Source organism: Neopelma chrysocephalum, unplaced genomic scaffold (assembly GCF_003984885.1).
Source record: "Neopelma chrysocephalum unplaced genomic scaffold, ASM398488v2 Primary Assembly neopelma1_108, whole genome shotgun sequence".
NCBI lineage: Eukaryota > Metazoa > Chordata > Aves > Passeriformes > Pipridae > Neopelma > Neopelma chrysocephalum.
The window spans coordinates 1,226,698-1,252,627 of NW_020897773.1; the positions used below are offsets into that span (position 1 = coordinate 1,226,698).

At 48.7% G+C, this 25,930-nt stretch overlaps 1 protein-coding gene across 1 annotated transcript in view; it reads left to right on the forward strand.

Moving 5' to 3' along the window:
- GALNT14 (polypeptide N-acetylgalactosaminyltransferase 14) overlaps positions 1-25,930 on the forward strand; it is an 86,874-nt gene that overhangs the window by 22,139 nt on the left and 38,805 nt on the right. The window contains exon 2 of the mRNA XM_027696536.1: positions 13,308-13,477. Coding sequence (XP_027552337.1) covers positions 13,308-13,477 — 170 coding nt within the window. The remainder of the gene's footprint in view (positions 1-13,307; positions 13,478-25,930) is intronic.

The window sequence follows — 25,930 nt, forward strand, 5'->3', positions numbered from 1 at the left end:
AGCCTGAATGTACCTCTGGGCATCTTCTCCCTTATGTTTGTAGGCACACTGTGGCTGGTGCCAAGGGTCAGGGGAGCAAGGGGAGATAGAGGCATGCCTGGAGCTGGAGAGGGTAAGGATGGAAAAAGATCCATGAGGAGAAACAAGCCAGTGGATGCCCAACGTTAAGGGGAGCAGCATCACCAATTTGGGGCTTGACTTGTGCTTTCAGGACCATCCAGACAACAAAAGGTTGTGTTTCATTTCCAGTTACACAGACCCTGCAGGAGTAATGTAAGGGACTTCCCTCCAGCAGCACAGCGGCACTGCTTCTGCTCCCTTGGTTCCTACCAGGAGGCCCAGCTGGAGGCATAGCTCCTGAGCAAGGAGAGTCCCTTCCTCTGTAACTGAAGGCTGTCAGGTGCTATAGTTGTATATCCAAGCCTGGGGGCAGAGAAGCTGCATTAGCCTGGTCTCAGCCATACCCCTCCTTTCCAGAGTTTAGGAGCATCTCGTTTCTCTCCAGCTAGAAAGACTGGCTCCTCATTTCCTTGCAGCTACTGCCAGCAGCAAACACGACCTCATTTGTATTATCCCATGTCTGATCCCACCTAATCCTTAATGCAGCTCTGCCAGCAAGGGGTGCGTGTCGCTGCGGGAGCAAGAGGGATCAAAGGCATGCAGGATGGTACATAGCCCAGATGGGTGAGGGGGCTAACTGAAAGTGGGTCCAGCCTCTGCTCTCCACTCCTTGCATCATGTGAGGGACTTCTCCTCTCCCTCTGTGGCTTTCTGAGGGCAGGAACCTTTGCCTTCAGTAGATACCGCACAGCTTCTGCTGTGGTGCTGCTGTGTCCGCCTGGCACGAAATGCTCTCTGTGGAAGCAACCACTGGGCTGTTTTGGTGCTGGCTCTTTGAGTTTGAGGTGCTGGAGGTGTTGCCTATCAACTTGTTCCTGGTAGGTGGGTGGACAAGCCTTGTGTGGTGACAGCTCTGTGCTGGTAAGGCCAATGAATGGAGTGTGTGTTGACTTGCCACCCAACCGTGCTGTAAGAAGCTGTATCATGCCCACAGCTACTGCCACCTTCCAAGCCTGATGCTTCCAAAGGATAAAGACCCGACAGATTCAGGGTGGCTTATTTCTGCCCAGATTTGAGCCCTGCTACTGGCTTGTATCGTGCTTGCTCTGCTTGCCCACATGCCTCTTCTCATCGTGCGATAATACAAAATGCCATCTACAGGAACGCCTTGGTGTCTGCATTGAAGAGGGTGAGGTTTTGGGGTTTGATACATTGAGATACATGGCAGGGCTTGCTGCCTCCAGACATGGGTTAGCCCCAGTGTGTGGAATTGTGGATCTGAGCAGCAGCATGCCATGAGCCGTAATACTTTGGTGGAGAAAACATCTTCCTGCATAAGCCAAGGGAGTTGGTATATGCCCAAGCAGGAGCTGCCCATTAAGTCTTCCATGCAATGTTTCCATAACTGAGGACTCCAAAAATGCTCTTTTCCTCTTTGCAGTAAAATGCTTGGGTATGTGTGAGAATCAGTGCCAAATGCAGATTCTATTTTTTTTCTGATAATAACAACAAAGCTCAGTGCCTGGTTGCTGGTTTCCATCCAGATCCCCGTGCTCTCAGGAGCTGTTTTGAGTTTGCTTAATCAGGTGACTTAGCATGGGTTTGGTTTTTGTTTTTATTTTGAGTGGATGTTTAAAAAATTATTTTTTATCTTCTTTATCGATCAGATATTGCCAATTTGTTAGGGAAAGGGGAAAAGGAAAGTTGTTCTGTGCCTCCAGGCTGTGGCATTGCCATACTTCTTGGACCAGAATCCTCTTAAGTGTGAGAGCTCTGGTAATGAGCCTTTGATGGTAACACACCTGTCCTCCAAATTACAGGTGTTGTTTGCTACAAGCCCAGTTACAGCTTTTGTTGTTCTTTTTTTTTTTTTTTAATATTTCCTCTGCCCTCCTTCCCTCTTTCTGTTTTCCTTTTGCATCTCGTATCTTCCTTGCAATGGGGGGGGGCATGAGCACAGCAGGAGAGAGTGAATGACATTCGTCTCCATGTTTGTTTGCCTGGCATGGACCTGGCATGTCCCAAGCCATGGCTCCTGTGCCCAGCCACAGCTCTGCTCAGGGTTTGCTCATGCGAGCAGCAGCGCTGTGCTGCTGGAAGGTGGCCAGAGCCTGGAGATCTGCCTGTGATCTGCCCAGCCAGGCCACACCAGCCATGTCCTGCCTCTGTTTTCCCCCATCCCCAGCCAAGCCTGCATTATCCCAAGGCACAGCATCTCCTTGAGGCTTCCACAGCACCTGTGCTTGTGGCTGGCCACGACCCACAGTCCTTCCCCAAAAGGCTTATTTATTTTCAAACTTACCATACCTTGCTACGATGCATTTCTTGCTAGCCAGGGTTGATTTTTTTATTCCTGTTACTGAGCTGAGATAGGGGCAGCTTGGGCTGACACACAGGCTCTAAATTACGCTGCTGTATCTCCAGTGCTGTCAGTCATGATGCGCCCAGGCCTGGGATCTTGCAGACGCTCCAGCAGCAGGTACCTAAGGATCAAAGGTTTCTTGCTGTCACAAATGTTTTATATATAATTTCTCCTTGAGGGGAGTTGAGGGGAGGATGGGCTGGTAGCTGGGTAGTACATGCACCCTGGAGCATCGTTGCTTTGACCTGAGCTTCATCTTATTCCACCTGTGTGTTGAGGACCAGCTCTGGGTTACAAAAACGCCTGTCCCTCTGCAAAATGTGTCTGTGTGAGACAAGGATGCAGATCACCAGCACTTCTTGATGGTGGAATGGTGTCTGACAGGCAGACACTGGCAGGTCCTGAGCTCCAGCTGTGCCCTGACAGCTGGAGAGAACCTGCTGCTGTATCCTGCATCTTCCTGCATCATGGGGGTTAGGGCAGCCCTGGTGATGCTTTTAAGTGTGTTGGGGGAATCATGCTCTGACCAGGAACATCTCCACTGCTATCAGGATAGCTGCTTGGCATCGTTTGGGCTGGGCTGCAGCACATCACTGCATATGCCAGGAAAACTGGGAGGGATAGAGCATTTTGGTTAGTCACCAGCAAGGGTTTTCCTCTGCTCTTGCCACTCTGTAAAGAATGAGAGATGGGAAGAGGGGAGAAAAAACCCTTGTGCTGGAGCTGCTCAGCAGAGGTGATGCTCCCTGGAGAGCCTCCCACCCAGTGGGAGCCTTATGAGTTAATTGTAGGAGCAGGAAAACTGAGGCTTGGCTTGGGGGAGTCCAGGGCTTTCCCAGAACTGGAAATAAAGTGCAGTAGTGAGGAGTTTTGGCTGATGGCATTTCTTGTCCTTGCTGAGGAGTTGTGCCTTGGTGCCCTCCTGGTAAATCTCTGCTCCCCAAAGCAGTTAGCTGACAGAGGGAGAGTAAAAGGTGAACTGGTGGCTTCCTGAAGGCAGTTAAAGCCATGCAGGTAGCTGTCCTGTGTATTTGCAATTATTTCATTTTCCTTGAATATCTATTTTTCTAGCATATGTGTTTTTTATAACCTTTTCCTCCCTTGGAGGCACTTCACATTAATATGCTGCTGTTAACCGTTGCCCCTCATTGCTGCTTGGTTTTGGAAGGGTGGCTGCTCAGGAAAGGATAGTAGCATTAGTTCCTAAAGCTGTGTAAAGATCCTCATGGAAGCAATTACCAGATGGATTACCCCTGGCTTTGCTGCTGTGTAAAGGCCATGGTGGGTCGAGGATGCTGACTGTATTAACAGTACGATCCCTTCCTTCTTGGGACGTGTTGTCCAGATTAGCTGCCTGCTTTTTAAAGGGCTGGGTTCAAAGCAGGACGTTGAGAGAAGGGATTCATCTGCTGGCTCCTTTATTCTTCCCTCCCTGTTCCTCTTTCCCCTTTCTTTTCCCCCTGATGTGCCCCATCCCGGGCTGTCCCCCAGCATGTGGGAATCCACAGCTCCATGGGGAAGGGGAAGACCTTCCCTGACCTCTGAGATGCTCAAGCTCTGTTGTTTGGTAGGAGTTTTGGCTTTCATGCAAAAGGAGGAGCAAAGCTCAGCTGGAGACCGAGTACAGCTATGGGCTCCTAAGTACTAAATCATCTGCGGCTCCTGCTGAAGCCTGAGAAGGCCAGTTTGACCTTCATGGCTGGAAAGCAGCTCATGTCTGTCCTAAAAGGCACAGAAGGAAAACAAATCACTGTTTGTCCATTTTGGAGCTCCCTTTTGCCACTCTATTTACCCACCATGCGTCTGGGCTCTTCCCAATGTGTTTGACCTCTGATGATCCTTGGAATGAGCTGAACCTGGCTGGTGTGGAGGGGACACGGGATGTTGCCTTCATTTCTTTCCCAATTAGCGCCCTTTGTACTTGCTGATGACCTTTGGGGACCGTGTTTTGCGCTCACCCACCCACGGTCATGCAGCCAGCAGACGATGGCACTGAGTGGTGGCAGCAGGCTCTGGAGGGTCTGCCTGTGGTGCTCCAGTTAACGCAGCACCATGGCTGCAAAGATGCTCTTTGGAGTCTCCTGGCACCCTGGTGAGCCTGGAGAGGGTTGCTGAGGGAATCCCCTCTGGCAGGGGGCAAAGGCACTTGTGGGAGCTAGCAGGTGGAGAAAGATGGAGGGAGACAAAGGGAGCTGCAGGTGTCCCACTGCTGATGGGAGCGGCAGTGGGGGCATTGGTGGGGGACCATTCCCATCAGCTCGTGGGAGCTGGGTTGGGAATTGGTGCTCAACTCGTTGTGGAGCAGAGCTGCTGCCTGTCCAGAGGTTTTCCACCTTTTTAGATTTTTTTAAACTGACATAAAAAAAAAAATCTCAGTGGAAGCAGAGACTCTATTATAGACTCTTAAAACCTAAATGGTTTTGTTTGCCATCCAGAATTACCATTTGCAGCCCCATTAGAAGACTTCACAGGGGCCAATGGACTTGCACTGGCATCACTCATCCTTTCCAGGGGGCTGTGGGAAAACCCAGAATACCTTTTTTGGTGGAGACTTGGGAAGAGGCATCAGGAAGACCGATGCAGCCCAAGCACAAGCAGTTGAACTGAACAGTCGTGCAGCATCTCAGGAGAGCTGTGGGTAGGAGGAGGAGGAGATGACCAAAAATCCTTGCTATCCTTCTGCTTGGCTCCCAGCACAGACAGAGCTGGATCTTCTCTTTTGTCCAGTCAGCAGCTTCGTTTGTGCTGACCTCCTAAATATTCAGCTCATTATACACTGTAACGTATAAATAAAACAGAAGCAGGCAGGAATATTCTCCAGGAGGATATAATCGGCTTCCTTTCCTTTTTAATTATACAGGATTTGTCTCCATATGTCAGACTATTCTATGGGCTAATTTTTTATTTTAAAGAATTTAAAATAAAATTTTTTTTTACACAGTGAGACACTTACATACACACCTGATTTTGGGGGTCCAAGAAGGAGGACCACCTTTCTAAGTGGGAACGCAGGGAATTTTGTTGCTGGATGTTGTTTCTAAAAGTCAGTGGCATGGATCCTGCCCTCCTCTTCATTGTCACAGAGAGGTGGGAGGTTCTTCAGTATATTGGAGTTGATGAGGGTCACCACGGGAATTCCTTGGCATCTGGCTAGGGAATGTGATGCTGGCTGGTAGCATGCATTGCCTCTCCCTCTGTAGAGGCAGGATGGTGGCCTGATGCTACAGCCAGTAAATAGAAGCATTGTCCACACGTGAAGCTGTGGCCCAGGCTGCCTGTGGGAGATGTGGGTATATTTTAACCTGACGCTGCTACCAGTGTGGCAGTTACTTGTTGATAAGTGTGATGTGAACTCTGAGCTGACTTGCTTTCTCCTAAGGGAAGCCCTGGAAACAAAATTCGGCTTTTCATCAAGGCAATCAATCTGTCATCTTTCCCTCCATGCAACATGGAGTCCCCTGCTCCTGATTTGCAAATAAATTCCCCATTTTGGTGGCTGCCCCGGGCATCCATTTTAAAATTAAAGCTTTGGTGCCCTTATTGGAAAAAGCATCAGTAATTCTCCAGTGGCTTTTCAGGCTGTTGTATTTGGCTGGAGACTTTAGCAGATTTAAGCCTCTGGAGGGTGTTTCAGACCACGTATATTGTTTACCACAGATACACAAATTGATGGTTCTAGCTGTGATCGACTCAATGGTGGCCCAGTTTCTCTAGCCCTGGGTCAGCTCCTTGCACTGAATCAGTGGCCAACCACCTGAGCTGATGCCAGTTGAGTGTGGGGACAATAAGAGGAAGACACTGCAAAGCCTTCTCCAGAGCCTGATGTCACGAGTGGAGTGGGGACACTCCTTCAGACAACGTTTATGTGAGAAGCCCTCCCGCTGAGTCACAAGGTGCAGAAAGGACCCCCTTGCTTTCTAAACTCCTTCTCAGAGTGGAGCCTGGGTGTGGCTGGTTCCAATCTGATTCCTAGACTTTGTCAACCGTTTAAGTCTAAGGAATTATAGAGGTGTGATTGAACCTTTGTACAACTTTGTTCTGTAGGGTTAAGGATGGCAAACCAGATATATTTATATAAAAATGAGTGATTTATTATGATAAATGATTAGGCAAAAATATCTTAACTACACAGTAGAGAAGCTAAAACTACTAGGATAGTGTAGTATAGTATAGTGTACTGTATCAAAACAATTCTATTAAAGCAAATATATTAAAGCTAGCAAAAAAGAAAAAATTATTAAGTAGAGATTGATGTTATTCACCCATACCAATGACCATGGGCAAATCTCTTTCACTCAGCCTCGAGGAGTGACCTTGTGGGGCATCCCCAGCCAAGAGAGGAATCCCCACATACACTACAAGAAGGGGTATGTTAGAAGAACCTGCCGTTTGAAAGTGGGACTGGACTTTTTCAGTCTAAAGTGATTGATTGTCATTCATGTGTCCCCAGGTCAGCTGTGTCAGCTAAGCATTTTTAGATAAGGATACTTTACCATATCTGCCACATCTTCACCTCACTATCAGGATTTTTAACTTTGGGGTTGGTAAGTCAGACTGGTTTTAGCATGACTCAACACCAAAACCAGCGTGACACCCCCTCCTCGGTTCACCACAGATAGCTTTGCAAAATAGGGTGTTGTTTGAGTTGTTTTACCCCATTCCAGGCAGAGCATCCTGCTACACTGGAATGGGGATGTTTCCATCCAGGCTGAAGTTGCAGCTGTAGTTCCTGAAGATCAAGTCTTCTTCCATAGCCCCTCTCCAGCCTTTATAATTCCTGTTGCCTGATGTAGAAGGTGTCTTGATTGCATAAATGTTTTTGTGCTACCACAGGAGAGAATAATAGAAGGGTGGTGGGCAGGAAGGGCAGAAAAGGTAGTGATAGTATGGTCTTGGCCCCAGGGCCAAGTGAGAAAGTGGGGCACGTACTGAAAAGTCCTCAGGGACTTGTGTTCCCTGCTGAGCTGGCAGACGAGATGATGCTCCATCCTTTGAAGATGGAGCAGTGTGCCTGTGGATGTGCATGAGCAGGGAAGGGTCAGTGGCAACGAGAAGCTTAGTGGTGAATGCTCAAAGCTTCTCCAGGGACCTGAGCTACAGGATAGGCTTTGCTGGAGAAGTACTTTGCTTTAATTAGGTATCTGTATTAAAATTTTGTTTGATTTTTTTTTTGTTCTGTTCTTTCATCCCCCAAAGTGGGGTCAGAGCAGACTTAGATCTGCAGGTTTTCCTTGAGAGACAATAAATCACTTCCAAGCAGAGGGAGATGCTGGTCCTCCTTGGAGCAGAGTGGGATCCTGGAGTTGCTGTGTGTCCCCCTGGGGTCCCAGAGAAGCTGCCACCAAGGTACACGTGAATGTTGTGCCCAGGTACCAGTGCAAGAGGAAGAGGAGTTTCATGGGCCTCAATCTGGAGCTAAAATCTCCATGGGTCAGAAGACCAATTAGGGTGGATGATGGCCAGGGCCCAGAGCTACCTCTGTTTCTAGTGCATGATTTGGGTCAGCACAAAGCAGAAGGCAGCACTGAGCCATTGAAGCACTTTAACAAGTGCTTAACTTCATTTAAACAGGGATTTCTATGGATTCCTTCAAATGTCTGTAGCCGCTTCAGTTTGTATTTAAGTGCTTGATTGGCTTAAGTGTGCAGTTTGGGGAAGGAGTGTAAGAAGAAGGAGGTGTTGTGATGCTTCCAGGGTCCTTACTGATTTGCCGCTGAACGGTACCTGATGTACTGGAGCATGTGAAGCATGTTCTCCAGAGAGCCACAGCCTGATTTTGGCACCAGCACATGCAGTTTGGATGGGGCAAAGAGTAAGGCCATGGTGCTCTGTCTGTCTCCCCCTTGTATCTTGGGGGGGTGCACAGCACTGCTTACACAGGGCTAAGCCAAGGCACTGGGCTCTGGTGTCAAGAAAACTATACCAAAGCTTGACTGAAGGATCTTGTACCTCAGTGCTCCATCTGGGTTATTCAAGGATGAGGATGAAGGCAGTGTGATCCTGTCCCACTTCTTTTCCCTCTGGTGCTGCTGACCCTCTTAGTGCATGTCCTGGCACCGGGGGACAAGAAGGGATGAGCCCTATCCTGTTTGAAGTATTATAATCCTTTCAGATGGCATTTGTGCCTCGGCCAGTAACAGCTTTATAACTGAACCTCCTGCTTGCAGAGGCCCCACGCTTCAGTGGGACATTTAAATCTCATTTGTATAATGCCTGGTTGCAATTCCTGCTGGAAGATTGCCCTCTGCCTCCAGTGCCCCTGAGCTGTGCTGAACACAAAGATGTCCTAGCAGGCAGAGGAGTGACAGAGCATGGCCAGGGAACAACATGCCACACGGCTTCTGAGTTTCTAGAGCTTTCACTTGTTTATTGGAACTTTTGATAGCCAGATGTAATTTTTTATTTCCCCCTCCCCTCCTATTTTTTAATGCCTGAGTCCCAGGGAAGGCTCAGTGCTCGGTCAGAGATTATGTAGGGATGAGATTTTCCAGGGAAAGCTGGGTGTGAGGCAAATGGAGGTAGAGGCATGTTTGGCTGCTGCCAGACCCCTTTGGGATCATCATTGCACCTGCACAGGCAGAACGTCTTTTCTGGCCAAAGATGGGGCTTCCTGTCAAACCCTGTCAGCTCTGTCAGCCCACTGGGCTGGCTTGGGTTTGCTGCCTCCTGCAAGGATGCTCATGGTGCCAGTCCAATTCACTCTGGTCTAAAGGCAAAACTCAGCATCCCTAAAAGGAAAATGGCTTTTATTTTAGCAAAGGTTTAAGTTCTCTATTTTAAAACAGTGCCATGAAAGAAGAAAGTGAATCAGAATCTGCTTTTGGGTTGCACCACCCACTCCTTGTCTTCCTGGGCAGCTGGAGGCTGGTCCTGGGTTCCGGTGTGATCTGCCTGTCCCCAGTCACCGCTGGCTGTGCTTGGGCCAGGCTTTTCACCTGAAATACCCTTTCATTGCTGGGCTGCCTCACAGCAGCCAAAGTGCTGCCACAACATGCCTGCTCCCTGCCCAGTGTCCAGCCTGCTCTGGCCTCCCATGCCAGTGAGGGGTGCTGGGGGCTGCCTGCAGGAGCAGAGCTTCCCATGGGGACGCTGTGGGCCTGCATTAGCAGCCGGCTGAGTTGCTTGTTCCTCCTTCCCGCTCCAGCAATCCCTGCTGTACTGTAATCACACAATTATTATGCCATTAAAATGTCATATTCGCAGAAATCCACATAAACAAGGCATTAGCAGTTGCCAGAAAATTGTAGTTTTACTGCTAATGACCCACTTTCCCCCTGCAGCACCACTCCTTTTTTTTTTTTAATTTTTTTTCCCCCCCCCCCTTTTTTTTTTTGTTTTGTTTCTGAGCCGTGATTTAGGAGGCAGATGACGAACGACATCTTTGCACTGAGAGGCTTTTAATCTTTAATGTGCAGTTATGGTGAAAAGCTGCCTCCGTGCTGGCTCTGGGCCATTTACCCTTTGCCAGCAAGGGGGCGGGCAGTTTTGGGGGGGGTGCCTTTAGTGGGTCTTTTTGGGGGGGGGTTCTTTAAGTGAGATAGCAGAGAAAGCTCTTGGTGAGCCTTTCTCGTGGCTGGATGCTGGTGTGAGAAGGGAGCTCCTCTCCACAATGAGTTTTGTCCATGCCCTGGGGATCCCCCCAGTGCGGTGTCAGAAGGGGCAACACTTCTTCGCCAAGAGCAGACAGCTGCCCCTTGGATATATTTTTCATTTCTTTCCTTCAGACTCATTGAGTCTTTCAAACTCTTTTTAAGCATTGACTGTGTTTCCTATAATTAATACCAGCCATTAAACTGCAATGTTGAAAGAGAAATTACCTAATTCCAACAAAAAAAAGAAAATTTATTATTTGTACATGAGAGAAAATGAATATGAAACTTGGAGAGACGAACCCTGTAGAAGATAAATAGAAAGGCAAGTGGAGTATTGACTTGATCCTTTTCTAGTGCACGGTAATTTGGCCTCTAAAGTGAGTTAGATCATAATAAATTAAATGTAGATTTCTGCATATCAGTTAAATAACTCCCAAGACAGAATTCTGGTGTGAGGAAGAGGTGATAATACATGGTGGAAATATTATGATGAAGACCTTATCTGGTAACCTGTAACCGATGTGCTGTCCCTGGATGAGTAAAGGGGATTTCTCCTGATGCTTTAACTCTCATTCCCTGTCCCTGATCAGGCGCCAAGAAACAGGTGAATCCCTGCATTGGTGAGGTCTCCTGCCTCCCATGATTTGCATAGCTGGCAGCTTTTCATCCGAGGATGCTGCCTTGCTTTCCTTCTCTGCTTTGTGCAGGGGTTTTTTTGCAGAGGTTGGTGTGCATGTGTGTCTGAGCATCCTGTTCCAATTTTGGTAGGGAGGCTTGGGGTAGAAAGAGCACCCAGAAGATTTGGACAGGTGATGTGGATTGAAAGTGAACGACCCTCCCAGGTATCTACTTCTGGCTGAGAAAGTTAACCCCATCTCTGGGTTTGTTTTGTGGCCAGATAGGGATTAAAATAACTCTTTAATCTCTGGCATCTATTTGCTCTTGATCTCAGGTGTGTATTTAATTACCCAGTATTTAGTAACCATCCTACTGATATCTTTCCTCAACCCAAAAAGGAGAGCCTCGATGAATCAAGGTGGGGGCTGATGTCTTTCAGGTGGAGATTTCATAGGAGTATTAGTTACTCACTGCAGAGCAAACCAAGAATGCAACCCTGGGGTGCAAGGTATATCTATGGCAGTAGGAGAAGCAAATATCATGGGATAAGCCAGTGGTATTTGTCCTTGTATTGATTTACTGCTGGGATTCCCCAGCAACAGAACATTACTGGGGTTAGATGGATGCTGGGAAAATGCCATCCCAGACCCTGAAGCACAGGCCAGGACCCTGTTGTGTGTTGAACCCCTGCTTCTGCTGCCTGGCCAGAGCATCACTGCCCTTGCAGCAGGTGCAGAAGCTCCAGTTTTCCTGGAGCCACGGTTTCTTGCAGAAATCCACCAGTCCTCCCACCTGAGCCATCAGATTCTTTCCCACCTGTGCCCTTCTAGCTGATCCAAGGCTTTTGGGTTTAACTAACGTTAAAAACCAAAAAAACAAACAAACATATATATTCACACATCTTACAGCCTCAAGTGCTACGTGGCCACTTTTGAAAGCCGTTTTTCTTATTAAGTTTGATAAAACCAAGTTTTATTTTTCTTCACAGCATTAAAATTTAGAGACTGCAACTCCGTGGCGGTTGTTTTAGCGGCACTAGGCCTCCCGGGGTCATCGTGAAATCTTATAAACATCAGGCTGTCGGTGGCTCCGCGATGCAATCGCCTCTCTTTTCCCTGATCTTTTACTGTGGCAGTAAATCACGTTTTGCAAGATGCCTTAGAAAAAAAGCATAAACAGTTTTTATCACCCTGAGCACGTCGGTCCTCCCAAAAGTCCGCAGGCGGGTTCTGTACATCCTCCTCGTAAACCTCCTGCAGTGACCTTACTGGTTTCATAACTTTCTCACAGCCTTGGTTAACTTTCCCTTGGTCTTGATTAACTTTCTCCCAGTATGGTGGCTTCTTCTGATATTCCCCCACTGGGGTAAATGCTGGAGGAGCTCCTGAGAAGGCCATGGGTTCGCACCAGGGGAGGATGAATACAACCCCATGTCTGGAAGCCCCTACATCCCTGGGCTTTGCTGCCTATTTGGAAGTGCTCACGTTGCTGTAACCCAGAGCAATGTGGGGCATCCTGTGTTTGGAGGTGCCTGGCTTGGTCCCTCAGTGGTTCACTTGCAGGAGCCAGTGCTCCCTTCTCCCCTTCCTATGACTACAGAAAATGCGCTGCCAGATGCGAGTAAAATCAATTACAGGATAAAAATCAACCATTTCAAAAGCTTCATTTTGTGCTATTAGCAGGCAAAATCGGCTTTGAGATGGTGTGAACTGAGGAGGGGGAAAAAGAAGAAAAGAAGAAGAAAAGATCAATTTTTGGATAAGATCACAATTTTCTTTAGGGCTGAGATGTCTGTAAACGTTTGCATCTCTCCATGTTACAGGTAGGCTGAGATCAAAGAGGTTGTGCTGCTGTAACGATGAGATGTTATCAGCATGGTATTGTGCTGGCTGGCTCAGACACTGCCAAAGGGTGCTTAAACCCCCTGACAGCATCATGCTGTGGAGGGATGCTTAAACCCCCCCGCCAGCGCCAAGCCACCAAGAGATGCTTAAACCCCTGATGGTTGTCAGAGCTGTTGGGTAACCCCAAAGTGCAGCTCCTCCATCCTTCTGGAGGGGGGACCACACAAGCACTGCTTGCCTGCTCTTCTCTCTGTGGTAGGGCTGAAGACCTTAGTGGGAGACTTGTTGTGGCAAAGATGGGCTGAAATTGGGCTGGGAGGATGGTGGCCCCCTTCTTCTAGAGTCCTGTTGCTGGAGTCAGCCCTCAGCCTAGGGAGTGACTGCGGAAATGTGGGACTGTGCTTGATGAAACGGCTCCTGTTGGTAGCCCTTTCCTGCCTGAAGGGTTACAGGGGTGATGGGTCAAGTGATGTAAAATACCTTTGGTTTTTGGCTGGAGAGAAATTAAAACCCTTACAAAACCTTTGCACTTTTATATTTCTTGAGACCATGCTGCTTGAGAGGGGGATCCCCCAGAGACCTGAATTTGTTTTCAGATTAGTAATTTTAAATTCAAATTGGCAGGCTCTCTTTGACATGGTGTTTTGGGACCTAAGGAAAAAAAAATAAACCCTGAAGACTTAATGGGATTCCTTCTTGGCCTGCTCTTGCAATGCTTGCCCATGTTGCAGGGCTAACTGACCTCTGGTGGGACTTGGGAGGATCTCCGGAGTGGGGTCAGGTGTCCTCTGGTCTCTCCTCTCTCTAACGGGGCTGACTTTGTGCGCGCAGGAATCGGATGTGGACTGGGACGACCTTTGGGATCAGTTTGAAGAGCGGAGGTACCTGAGTGCCCGGAGGTGGAAGGGCGGCGAGGACCCGTACCGGCTCCATGCCTTTAACCAGCGGGAGAGCGAGAGGATCCCCAGTGACCGTGCTGTCCGTGACACCCGCCATCACAGGTTCTACCTCCCCCTTGGTTTCTCCTGATCTCATAAAACTTCATTATATGGGTGGATAGTTCCGTTTCTCCTCAGGACCATGGTTTTGGGGTGCTAGGTGGGTCTGGGCCCTTGGCCCACACCCCGTGGGTGTTCTTGGGATTGCTTCTGCCTGAGTTATATTTTTAGGATTGACTCACTTTGCTTGATTTCTTAGCATGTCCGGAAGTCTTAAACCTAGTAATTAAAACCTATATAAATTTTCCTGGGACTATAAGGAAAGAGAGGAAAAGCCTTTTTTTTAGCTTCAGAAAAGTAATGGGTGTGCAAGAACACGTCTCCATGATGGTAAAAGTTTTCACTGCTGCTGGGAGCTCTTGGTCTGCAGACAATGCAGTGAAGTGGTGCAAGGCGGATAAAATAACTGTTGAACATTGATTTGGCTCTGCAGAGAGAGGAGTGGGGAATGAGAGACAATGGCTGAGTGAGAGGGAGAGAGGGGTAAGAACTTGCTGATTACTGGCTGCTCCAGAACCACTGAGGTAAAAAATATCCTCTGGCACCCAGAGGACCCCTTGGGAGAGGCAGGGAGGATTGCAGCAAGGGTTGTGTTGTAGACAGAGCCCTGGTTCCTTGTCAGCACGAGAAGGGTGGGATGGGAGTTTTGGTGCACCCTTGCTTGCTGAGAGCGCAGCTGTAGCCTCCTGTCGTTGCCTCTCCAGACTCATCAGGGAAGAGCTGCCCTTTATGGGTGCAGGTTATTGAAGGTCAGTGGGGTTAATTGTTAGTTTGCTGGATGGAGTGATGCAGAGGTGTCCCACTGGTGAAGAAAAAACTCCCAAGGTTCCCTTAACGCAGTTTTCCTCATTGTCTTCTGAGGGCACAGCATATGCCTGGCCCCTGCTGTCAGTCGCCAGCCCACAGCCGTGCAAGCCCTTTCCAAGGAGCTCTGCCTGGCATCATGTCCCAGCTTGCTGGCAGCAGCCATTCTCTACAATCTTCTCCTGGGAGCCCTTTGCGGGAAGTCCTGCTTCGGTGGGAGCTCTGTGCTGGACCTGGTCATGGCCCGTGCTGCACCTTATTCCCAGATCAGAGCAACTCCACTCCCGGCATCTGACCCAACTCTGAATTTCCCCTATTCCAGTTCAAAGGCAGCATTTAGGCTGAAATGCTGAAACAGCACCAGTTCTCCTGCCCTATAACAAGCAATGTGCTTATTTATTTATTTAGCTTCTTTTTGTAGTAAGGACCAGATGCTCTTTTCTCTGTAGAGGAGCTGTCAGCCCTGACAGACGCCTGTTATAGCTGAGCAGAGAGCGAGTGTGCTATTCCTGGAGAGAATTAATGCCAGGGATATTAACCATCTGCCCTATTAAAAGGGAAGATCGACTCGGCTGCCCCTTTGCCATACCCGTGCTGTGCGGTGGCAGCCACCTTGTTCCTGGGTGGGCAGATGTGGCGCTGAGTGCTCCTGTGAAAGAAAAGTTCTCATTAAGGAGGAAGTGAGGGCACAGCACCTGGGAGGGGCTGGGGATAATTTAATTTGTTTCCAATTTCCTTAACCCGGTAATTGGATTCTGATTTATTGAATATGTCTGGAGAATGCTGTGGATGATGCGCCATTAGCCGAGCATTAGAGCGGCCACAGAGGAAATGGGGCTGCCGGGAGATCTGGGGGAGGCAGGCGCTGATGGGGAGTATGGAGGAGGGAAAAGAATCTGGGATTGTTGGTTGGTTGAGGGAGGAAAGTGCATAGCTAAGCCCTCTCAGGAAAGATAATCCTTGTTTACAGCACAGGTATCCCGGGAGCTGCTGCAGGTGATGCTCAGGCACTACCATGTGACCTAGAAGCTGGTCTTGCGTTGTCCAGTACAACTGTGTGGGGAAGCATGGATAAGTGTGGCCTGCTCTTGAAGCAGGGACGAATTGCTGATGGCTATGCAAGAATATACATGGAAATATACAAAGAGAGTCGAGCATGGTGTTGGCTAGGAGATGTCCCTCCTGCAAAGGGAAGAGTAGAATTCTGTGAACCAGGGAGAAGGGACACCCCCAGGGCTCATGCTGCATGACCTACTGGAGGCTGTGTTTAGGGGCTTGGTTTCAATGGAAAACCTAGATTAGGCTGCTTCATTTGAGCCAGACTGGAAGTGTTTGGGCTTCCTTGTTTGAGAGTGAACCCAAGGATTTGGACCTTGTTTTTGCTCCAGCTGACTGGGGGAAGATACATCCTGTCACAGATCCTACACTAAGGGGCACTGCCATGTCAAGGGGCTCCTGCCTGGCTCACGTGAGGGGTTAGGAGGCTTCTGAGAGGGTCTCACCCATCTCTTCAGCTCATACCCATGGGCAAGCAGGTTCTCCTTCAGCCTCTCAGTCAGATGTTGTTGCTTAAAGCAGATTGCTCTGCTCTGTGACCAGGTTTCCAGTGTGTTGACTCCCAATCCTTTATCCCCTTTGTATGACACGTGGCAGCACTGAGGTACACAGGCCTGCAGACCATGGTAATGTCTCGAGACCCACAGCCTGTAGTCCTGATCCTAGGGACTGGGATGTGGGAATGTTGCTCCTTGCAGCTTCTCTGTGGGCTATTTTTCATTAGGATGGTTGCAGAAGATTTCCTGGAGTTTTCTTTGGTAATCCGGCCAGGCACCTGGACTTGCCAACAATAGCTGCAAAATCTGGCAAAGGCTGAGCAGCAAGCTCCTTGCCAGAAGGCCATGGAGAGGGCAAATGCTTTCGATGGGATGGGATGTGGCACTGACAGCCAGTTGCTTAGCAATGTTTGCTGGATTGATTTTGTTTTTAAATTACAGCCAGTGGAATAGTTTCAGATGGAGAGGAATTTCAGTGCTCCAAGGAATCATAGCTGGAGAAACTGTGGTGGCTCTCTTTGCTTGTCTCTAGCTAGTGTGGGGCTGTGACCTTGTGCTTGGTTTGAGGGTGATTTCAGCCGGGGAAATGTCATGCCTTCTGTGCAATGCCTTGTGTCACTTGGCCTGTGAGATCTCACAGCTGGAGCATTGCTCCTGGTGACCCTCTTGCATTTCGGTGCCATTAACTCCATTCCTGGTTGCACATTGACTAAGCTCTGGGACCACATAAAGGGATGCCTTTCTCCAGGAGAGGACCTCCTATGGTCCTGTGGTGGGATATCCCATCCCCACTCAGAGTTAAGGTTAAAAAATCCCTGTGGCTGCATCAGCAGATTGGACCTGGATCTTAGTGGCACGTCCACGCTGTGCACAGCCAGCTCATACCGCTGGAGTGGGTGGCTAGTCCCCCTCCATCGTGGTAGCCACATGCCATTGGGATTACCTCATCTCCACATCCCACTTTCTACAACTCCCACTGGCAAACCGCAGGACTGAAACGGCAGTGAATGAGTCAGTGACGGGCGTGTGCACTAGTGGGAGAGGAGCTGAGGTTTCCAATATTGCTCACTGGCTTGGAAAGCTGACAGGGAGGATGCGTCGCCCCCAGCCATAAGATTTTGTCGTGATGGCTCCTGGGCTTTTTCCATCTGTGGCAGACAGCTCCTGAGGAGGCCGGTATTCACCGTGCAATCGCTCCATATGCTGCTTAGGCTGACCTCTGCCTCCCAAATGCTCCAGTGGGTTTGAAAGATGTGCAGATGCCACAGTTGTGGCTGCCAGGCTGGGCTGGGACCACAAGTCATGGCCAGCACCAGCCTGAGCGGGGGTTTGTGCTGACTGATGGCAGTGAAGCAGAGAGGTGAATTCAGGGACAAGGAGAGTAGAGGAGAGGCTGGAGGAGAGGTGAGAGCCTCCAGCAGACTTCTCTAGCTATTGCAAATCATGTCAGACAGCTTCAAGTGTCTCCCACTCTCTGTTTTCTTCTATTTGCCTTACTTTTTACCTCCACACTGCCGATACGCGTTTAGCAGTGCTGTCTCAAGAGCTGATAAAGCAAGGAGGCCAGGGATAGAAACCTCTCAAATTCCAGCAAAAGACTGGATTTTTGAAGTTCCCTCCCTCCCTGAGTCCCAAGTGCTTTACAAGAGGTCCTACCTACCTGGCTGAAATTTAATTTTACAACTGCTTAAGAGGTGTGTTTGTGTGAGTATGTGTGTGTCTCCAAGAGAGAAAGCAGCTGCTAAAATCAAGTTGCAATTGAAACACGAGGCTGGCAGGAATACTGCAGATAGGAAGATCATGTGTTGCACTGTCTGATGAAGTTGAGAGCATCCTGGCAGCCCAGAAGCCAGATCATGCCAGCTTGTGCCCCCTGGAAAAGCTCTGCCCTTTTAGTCTGTCCTATTCCCTTTGCAGGGAACAACACACACCATAAGATTTCCTCCAAGTTTCTTCGCTCAAATCCCTTTGCAGTGCCAGCTGGAGAGTGTCCATTGGGTAGGAGAGCTGCCCAGGGCTGGTTGCTCTGCTCATATGGACTGTTCATGGAGGGATGGGAAGAGGTACGCGATGCCTGTGATGTTCCCCTGGAGCAGAGAGCTGCTGTCTGGCATTTTCAAGGTCCAGAAATGTCAGGATTTCAGTCCTCAAGCAGAAGCATTACACACTGCAGTGTTGTTTTGACCCATTAATTTCAGCATGCATCCCAAGGGTGCAGAGCTTGCACATTCAGCATTACGATGGAGCAGCTGTTGTTGGGGTGGTCAAAAATACATGACTGTGCTGTGCATGGGAACGGCTGGGAAGAGCACATGGTCCTGAGGGTCACCTCTGCTGGGTGTCATACCTGTGTACATGGGCATGTGGGGCTGAGTGTGCATCTCTGCCACTGAACACCTTCCCTGCATCCCTGTGTCCCATGTGAGCACATTTGGCACACAGCACATGAGAACGTGTGTCGACATCCACCTGCCAATTGCAAGGGGGCAGCTGTGTCGCGTGCAGAGCTTGAAGTGGCTCCATTTTTGGATGAGTTGATGACTGCATCCCAGGAGTGGCAAGTAGTCAAGTGCACTGAAAATACTGTAACGTCTTCTTGGAAGTGAAGAGTCGAAGAGGAGAAAAGTAGTTTTTGACAGCATTGCCTTTGGGTTAGCATGTTTATGATGCCGTTGGACTTCTCACATTGCTGTGTCTTCTTTCAACTTCCTTTCCTGCTAGACCAAAACCACTTTGAGGTCACTGGAGATGGTCACTGGGTCTCAGCATCTAGAAATGCATTTTGTACCTCACATAGGAGTTTAAGCATCTTACCTTTCTTGCCTGGTTTCTTGAGAGTCCCCAACAGAACCAAGTGTCTGGAGAATGGCATATGTGGAAAAGCCCAGAGAGGGTGCATCGAAGGCTCTGCTCTGCTCTGTTGTCCTCAGTTCTACCTGAACATTAGACCTGCAGAAGCAGGTAAATACCTAGCATGTGGCCAAACCCACTTTGAATTCGAGGGAAGGCTTGCAGGGATGTTACCCAGGTGGACCTTGAACAATTGAGAGCAGAACCAAACCTAGAGGTTTTTCTGGTCTACTGTTGCCTTTCCCTCTGCTGACTCCATACATTTTTTCACTTTTGCCTCTGGACTGTAGCTGAGCTAATCCACTTTCCTGCGTAGTGCAGACTAAGTCCCAAGGGATTATTATTTTTAAAATTTGCTTACTGAAGCAATGCCTTGTGAGTTGCTGACTTGAGATGAGCTGTGTGGTAGACCAGGGCAAGAAGTGGTGTGGGTACGGGTGCATGCGCGTGTGGTCTCCCTGTGCCTGATGCTTCTGGGTGCATCTGCTCGGGGCAGAGGGGTGGTGGGGCAGCAGGGAGTGGGGCAGGTCTGAGCAGAGGAGCCTTGAGTGCAGTGCAGGTGGATGGACACCTGTCCGTGAGGATGGACGGAGCTGTGCAGTCTAAGATGGGAAGGAGAGAGCCAGGTGAGGAGGATGGGGGAGAGGGAGTGCTCAAATGCCGCCACATCTCTGAACCTGGCATTGTTGAAAGCTGGAAAAGGTGACCCTGTGTGACCATGTGTGCATTCTGCTGTCTTTGCTCTGCCCTGCACCCTCTTGTGTGCGCTCGGGGTCCCTGTGTCAGTGCTCCCCCATGAGAAATGTGTGATATCCTGAGGGGAGAAGGGTGGCAGTACCTTATTAGGGCTTAGAGTGGCTGGATGTAAGGGGGTACAGGTCTCTTCTTGCTTTTGGTGTTCATTATTAGCTGCTGTGTGGCTGCCAGCAATATCCTCAGGAGTTTTTCTGTCCCTTGATCTGTTATTACAGCTTTTACACTGTTCTCTGGGTAGGGCCAGGATATTTGTCATTTCATTACAAAATAAAATTTATCACATTTGGGCAAAGTCGTGTATGCATGAGGGCTGTCCCTGGATCTCTCCAAAGATGCAAAGCACTTTAAGGCTGAAATAGCTGGGTAAGAGAAGATCTGGGATACCCCTGTCTTTGGTCTTGGTCTCCTTCTTTCTAGTGACAGCAAGAGCACAGCATGATCCTGCAGGTGAGCAGTTACACAAATCTATGGTGGAAAATGCATTTGAGATGAAAATATCTCCATTAGGAAACAGCATGATTGCTTTCATCTCTTGGACACCAGACTCCAAGAGGTTAGCACTCTACACTGTGTTTTTTTCATCACCTCCTTAGACTGAGATCTCTTGGGATGAAGATATGAGAACAGTCCATTAAGTAGAGCAGAGGCTGGCTTATGTTTTGGGGATAAGCTAGAACTGCCTGTATTGGCCAAGGTTTTGTTTCTGCCATTGGTGAGATGGCTTTTGTGGCCTCAGTTTGAAACTTTCACAGGCTGGGCAGAGAGAGTATTGCTCACACCTCTTGTGTGCAACCTGATAACCCTTTGGTGATGGTAGAAATAGCTAGCACAAATTGGAGATGTATCTTAGTATGTTGTGTAGCTTTTATTAATGCAGTTGGGCAGGTGAAAGTCTGTGAGAGACACAGCTTTGGGCAGCCAGCTCGCTCTCCACACACTATTGCCAACCACCGACCAACTATTTGAGATCCAGCTGCACTGTCTATGTAAGAGTGGATTGTCATGTGATGCTGGGATTTATTTTATTTTTTAGAAAATTGTCGTTATTACCTCTTTGTATTATAGTTACCCTGTTTTCAAGCTCTTCAGCACTCCAGGAATTCAGATCTTTCTTAAACACGTTGGTTACTAGCAGTCAGTTCCCCTAGCTGGGAAAATTTTCAGTCTGCTAACAGAATACCCAGTATGGAGCTCCCCTTATCAAACCCCACTATCTATAGCTTTGTGCTAGAGTTTACACTGACTGCCACTTACAGTTTGGACTCGTGTTACTGGAGAGCTGAGACTTTTGGCTGAACTGAAGCATGAAACCCAAAGTACAATTAGGGGATGCAAACTGGGAAGGTCCTATCTGGCCAAAGACGTAAGGATGAGGCATAGTTTGACTAAGGGACTGCAATGCATCCCCCAAACTACCATGCAATAGTTATTTTGGCCTCCTAGCCCCTGTCAGGGAGCTGTACCAGCATCTCATGGTTGTGATGACCAGTTTGTTGCCCAAAGTTCCTGTGCTGACACTGGTTTTTTGTGTGTCTGTTGGCTAAACCTGACCAACCTAAGAGTATAGGTGGCCCAAAATCTGAGTGTTTCACTCAAAAGAGCTCAGTTCTGCACACTGTAGATTCAGTCCATCTGGAGTGCTTATCACACATAGTGGCATTTTGCACTTGGTTTTCTGGGTGAATTTGAACTTGAAACTCCAAGGGGGTTTAAGGAACAGGTATGTGATCAAAACACGGAGAGATTGTTTTCAGGTAGCACAGAGAACAAGGAGTACTGAGATTTGCAATTCTTGTCAGCTAAGCAAGGAAAGCAAGAGAGCTATTAATCAGAATCAGGCACTTCATAAGATCATAAAGTAATTGAGGCTGGAAGAGACCACAGGAGGTCTCTAATCCAGCCTCCTGCTCAAAGCTGGGTCAGCTATGTAATCAGCCCAGGTTTGTCTCAATGCAGAAACCAATGAGCCCACTGGGACTCCTGCCCCTCAGGCTTGCCCCCAGCATTTTGTAAAAGCTGTATGTAATGTAAAAACCTTGGTTGCAGCACATGGAATTTGTAGTTCTTTTCCCCCAGCTCCCTGTGGTTGGGTAATAAGCTTTGAAGTTGCTGGAGTTGCTGTCCTTGCAGTGCTTGTGTTAACTGTATCTTGTCCAGTCACTCATAGCAAGAACATTTCAATGAGAGGAGGGGTAGGTGCACATCGAACCGTGCCTGATAAAGCTTCCTGTCCTCACTGCCTGTCGGCTTTCCCAGGATTGATCGTTATGTCAGTAGAAAATCTGTGTATCAAATCTGTGCATCGCTGTGTGGTCGTCCCGAAGGACTGCCGAGGTGACTGGAGACCTTCATCCGTGTGATTACCAAGCACAGGAGCCTGTGCTGCTGCTTGGGTGATGTTGATATGTTTGGTGGCCTCAGCTCATTCTTTGTGGGACAGCAGTGAGGGGAATTCTGTTGTCTCCTCTTTTGGGGTTCATCACTTAAGAGTGATGCACTTCATTACCGCACTCGTGTACTGCGCTCTCTGGCTTAACATTACAAGGCTTTGCCAATGGTGGTGTTGAGAAAAGCTTGAGAAAACTTGGTCAAGGACAAAAATCTCATGGAGTCTCCACTCCATTAGGTTGCTTGAAAGTGGAGGGAAATATTCACTGGACCATTTTGGCACTGCAAAAATCTAGTGTTTCGTGTTCACCTGCTTCTGCTGGAGTTAGTGTCTGGCATAGATGGGGGAACACCTGCATCAAGGTGCCTCTTTCCAACAGTTGCACCTACTGCTCCTGGAGAGCATATACGAGAAGTATGATGGGTCTGTCTGGGAACTCACCAACTGTGATGGGGGAAGAAAGACTTGATGAGAAGGATCTGCATGTAATGGGGTTATAGTGGGTTTGAACACTGAGAGAAGTTACATCTCCGCTGAGATGGTTGCCCATGCCTGAACTGAGAGCTATCCTTGGCCAGTGCTCCTGGACCATCATCCCAACATTCACTTGTCCTGAAGAGCCTCTTCTTCCCTCCTCAGATGTGACAGGGCTTCTGACATTGCCCATGTTGGCTCTGCCCATGCTTTTATCAGGAGTTAGTGTGTTCCCTGGACATGATGGACATCCAAACCACCCTGTGTGACTTGCACAGATCACCCTGGGCAGGAGAGAGGCTTCCAAGCATTGAGATCCCAACCCAATCCCAGATTTTGCTTTGATGTCTGAGACAGCCTGTGGTGCTGCCCTGCCCTCCAAGCCCTACCTAAGCACTCCCTGGAGCTAGAGGTGGTGGGTCAGGTCAGTCAACACTGCCTTCTTGGCACAGAGAGAGGGTCATTGTCACTGCCAGTCTAACTGCACCGCAGCAAAAGGACCTTTTGCCAACTTTTTGGTTTCAGAGATGCTATGTCTTCCTCACCCTGGCAGTGCAGTGGTTCCACTCACGATTTTGGACCACAGCTCAACTGATCCCAGGTTGCGAATCATGCCCTGGAGTCCTGGGCTCTGACTGTGGGTGTTCGCAGTCACCAAGGGGGCAGGAGCTGAAGTGCCATGAGATGGTGCAGTTTTGTATCTTGAGGGGCTGCCTAGAGAAAAGGCAGGCTGAGGGGCTTTCATTAAAAATGGTGCTGGGAAGGGGTGCTGGAGTAGGGGTAGGCTGGTGTTTCTCCAGGAGCAGAGTTGGTTGCGTCTCGATTATGGATGCTGTAGGGCGATGGCAAATGTGATGGTGCTTATTCTGCAGTGCTATTCCTCCCCTCTCCTTTTCCTTTTCTTATATGAGGAGAATGAGGGGAACTCTTGAGAACAAGCTGAGGAGTGAGCTAGACTGTATGAGGAGCTGATGGAAGTGTATAGGCGGGTGTTGTAGATGCAGGAGGATGTGTCAGTTAAGTGGCTGTTACTCATTTCTTTTTCTGGAGGGTAAAACTAGTTATCTCTGAGAGGGCTGTGCTAGGAGTGTGAGTTGTGGCACCTGTCTGCACAGTGAGCAGAAATGATTCCTGAGTTGTGTTCTTGTCTAGAAGGTGTCTGCAGGGCAAAGGGGATCGGCAGTGTGGGTACTGAAGGAGTCTGTGGGTGTCTCAGACTCCGTGTCTCAGAACCTGGCTGCTGGCAGTGGGTGTGACTGGACCGTTGCAGCAGACATCATGGTATTATACTAAACTTCTCATTGCTCTGTTTTGTTTATCCAAGTTGTCCCTTCTCCCAGCCACTCAGTGTCTTACTGGGTAGGAAGAGCATCTGCATGGGACAGGCACCCTCCTAGAAAGAATCTGAGGACCTCACCTGGGAGCAGGCACAGCTTCCATCCCAGCTGTCCCTTCCCTGGAGAATACCTTTATTTTGTGGGCTTACATTTTCCTTGCCAAAAGTTGCTGTTTCAGAGAGAAGAAAGGAGAGAACAGTTTCTCCCCCCTCTCCAAGCGACAGATTTCTTTCCCCTAAGTTATTTTGGCTTTGTTTCCCTATGAGACAGTTTTGATTTCATTTTGGAAATTCCCCACCCACCCATCCCCTGCATTTTGCCAAGAAAAATGCATGCACAAAATAGTTCTGGGTCGATCTGAAATGACCCTTCCCTCATCCTTTTTCAGTTCCTTCATTTACCCTACTTGTATGCCAGCCCTGTTCTTAGCAGCCTCATGGAGAGATGTTGTGCAATGTACCTTTGATGAGGACTTACTGCGGCAACCACCTTCTGTGCAATCCCTATGGGAATTTGCTTCAGCAGTTGGTTCCTCCCATAAGAACAGGTTTGTTTTGGGGATGGAAGAGTTAGGAAGGCCTTTGGGATTTCTCTTTTGTTATGCAGACTGGGGTGCTGGAGCAATGAGGGAAGAGACTGCCTCAGAGCTGGCAATAGCAGCACTTCCTGGGGAGAAGGGACTTGGACTGGTGCTCCAGTGTCAGTGCGTGAAACTCTTGGCTGCGTCGCAGTGCCTTGGTTTAAAGTATCCCCTCCACCCGAGGGCATGGAATGGACAAGCAGAATATGTACAGGAACAGGATTTTGCTTCTGTTAATATTCTGTGACAGGTTGGTTTGTGTTGAGAAGTGACCGCTGGTTAGATGTACTGTTAGCCCAGAGTTGAGCCGCTGCCTATCCGTCAATACCACGTGTCTCTCTCCAGCCTCCAGTCTCTTGCTCAGTCCCTTGGGAAATGGCACAGCTAGTACTGCCAGGGCTAATTATTCCTCAAGACAGAAGACATGTGATAAAATATTAACCTTTTTCAAAAACAGAGCCCCAGTTAATTAGCTCCACTTTTGTGACACATTCACCCGGAGATAAAAGCTGGTTCCCGAGATATCTGTCTGTGGAGCAATGATCTTACCACGTGTCCCTGTCACGGTGGGGGACACGGAGGAGAGAGAGTTGGGAATTTAATAAAAGACAGTGACCTGCCAGTCACTGCACCCTGAGGACGAGCTGCTCCATTTCAAGGTGAACAATGCCTGGGTACGGGCACTGCTGCTTGTGTTCAAGAGCCTGAAGCTGGAAATTGAGACAGAGTGGGTGGTGGGATCCACTCCACTCCCCACACCTGGCTTATGTCCATGTTGTCAGTGCCACATCTCTGCAGCCTGAATTTGCCGGCTGTGTGGGTAGACAGGGCTCAGTAGAGCTGAGTGAATAACCATGTTTCTTTGGTTATTTAAGAAAAAGAAAAGGCAGGAGGTAGCAATTTCAGGATAAACCAGAAGCAAAGCTTTTGGTGAATCTGAAAGCAAAAAGATGGGAAAACTTAAAGCTGAAGGAATCTGTTTTTCTCATCCTGAAAAGGGAAAAATTTCATTTAGATCTCAAATGTTTTTGACACTTTAGTCATCTAAAAATGACAAGCTGTATTTAAAAGCAAGTGATTTTGAGTATCAGATGAAAAGTACACATTGGGCTCCTTGGGAACAAATGATGTGCTGGAGTGGAAGTGATGCTGCAATGTGAGTTGGCGGATGCAGGAACCACTGATGGGAGGATGTGGTATCACTGTGGCAGTCACTGCACTAGGGAGAGGGGCTTCTTCCCAATGGAGAGAAGGATGGGGGTCTCCGATAGACCAGGGTTGACCGCAGCCCCCGGGGTGGCTGTGCCAACACCGGTCAATCCATGGAGGCATGGGATCTCCTTTTTAAACCCCATGTGTAGGATCCTGGAGTTTTTATAGGGAAGAGAAAACCTTGCTTGTCTTGGTGCCCTTTGCAGAGAGTGATGCTGCACCCACATGAACCATACCAGGGCCCTCTGATGATTTCATGATGGGCATCACTTCATCACCAAGTGCTTTGGCACTCCTGGGGTGCCATTGATCACTCTCTGCTAAAACTATCCCCTGCCTTAGACTGCTATAATGTATTGACCGCTTGTCTTATGGTTATTACATGCCATCGATTACTTTGATAACTTGCTCCAAGTAATTCTGACAGAATGAAGTTGTTCGTTTAACTTCGGTGCTTGTCTCAGTATTTCTATTGACCCAATATGTTTGTGTAGGCTGAAA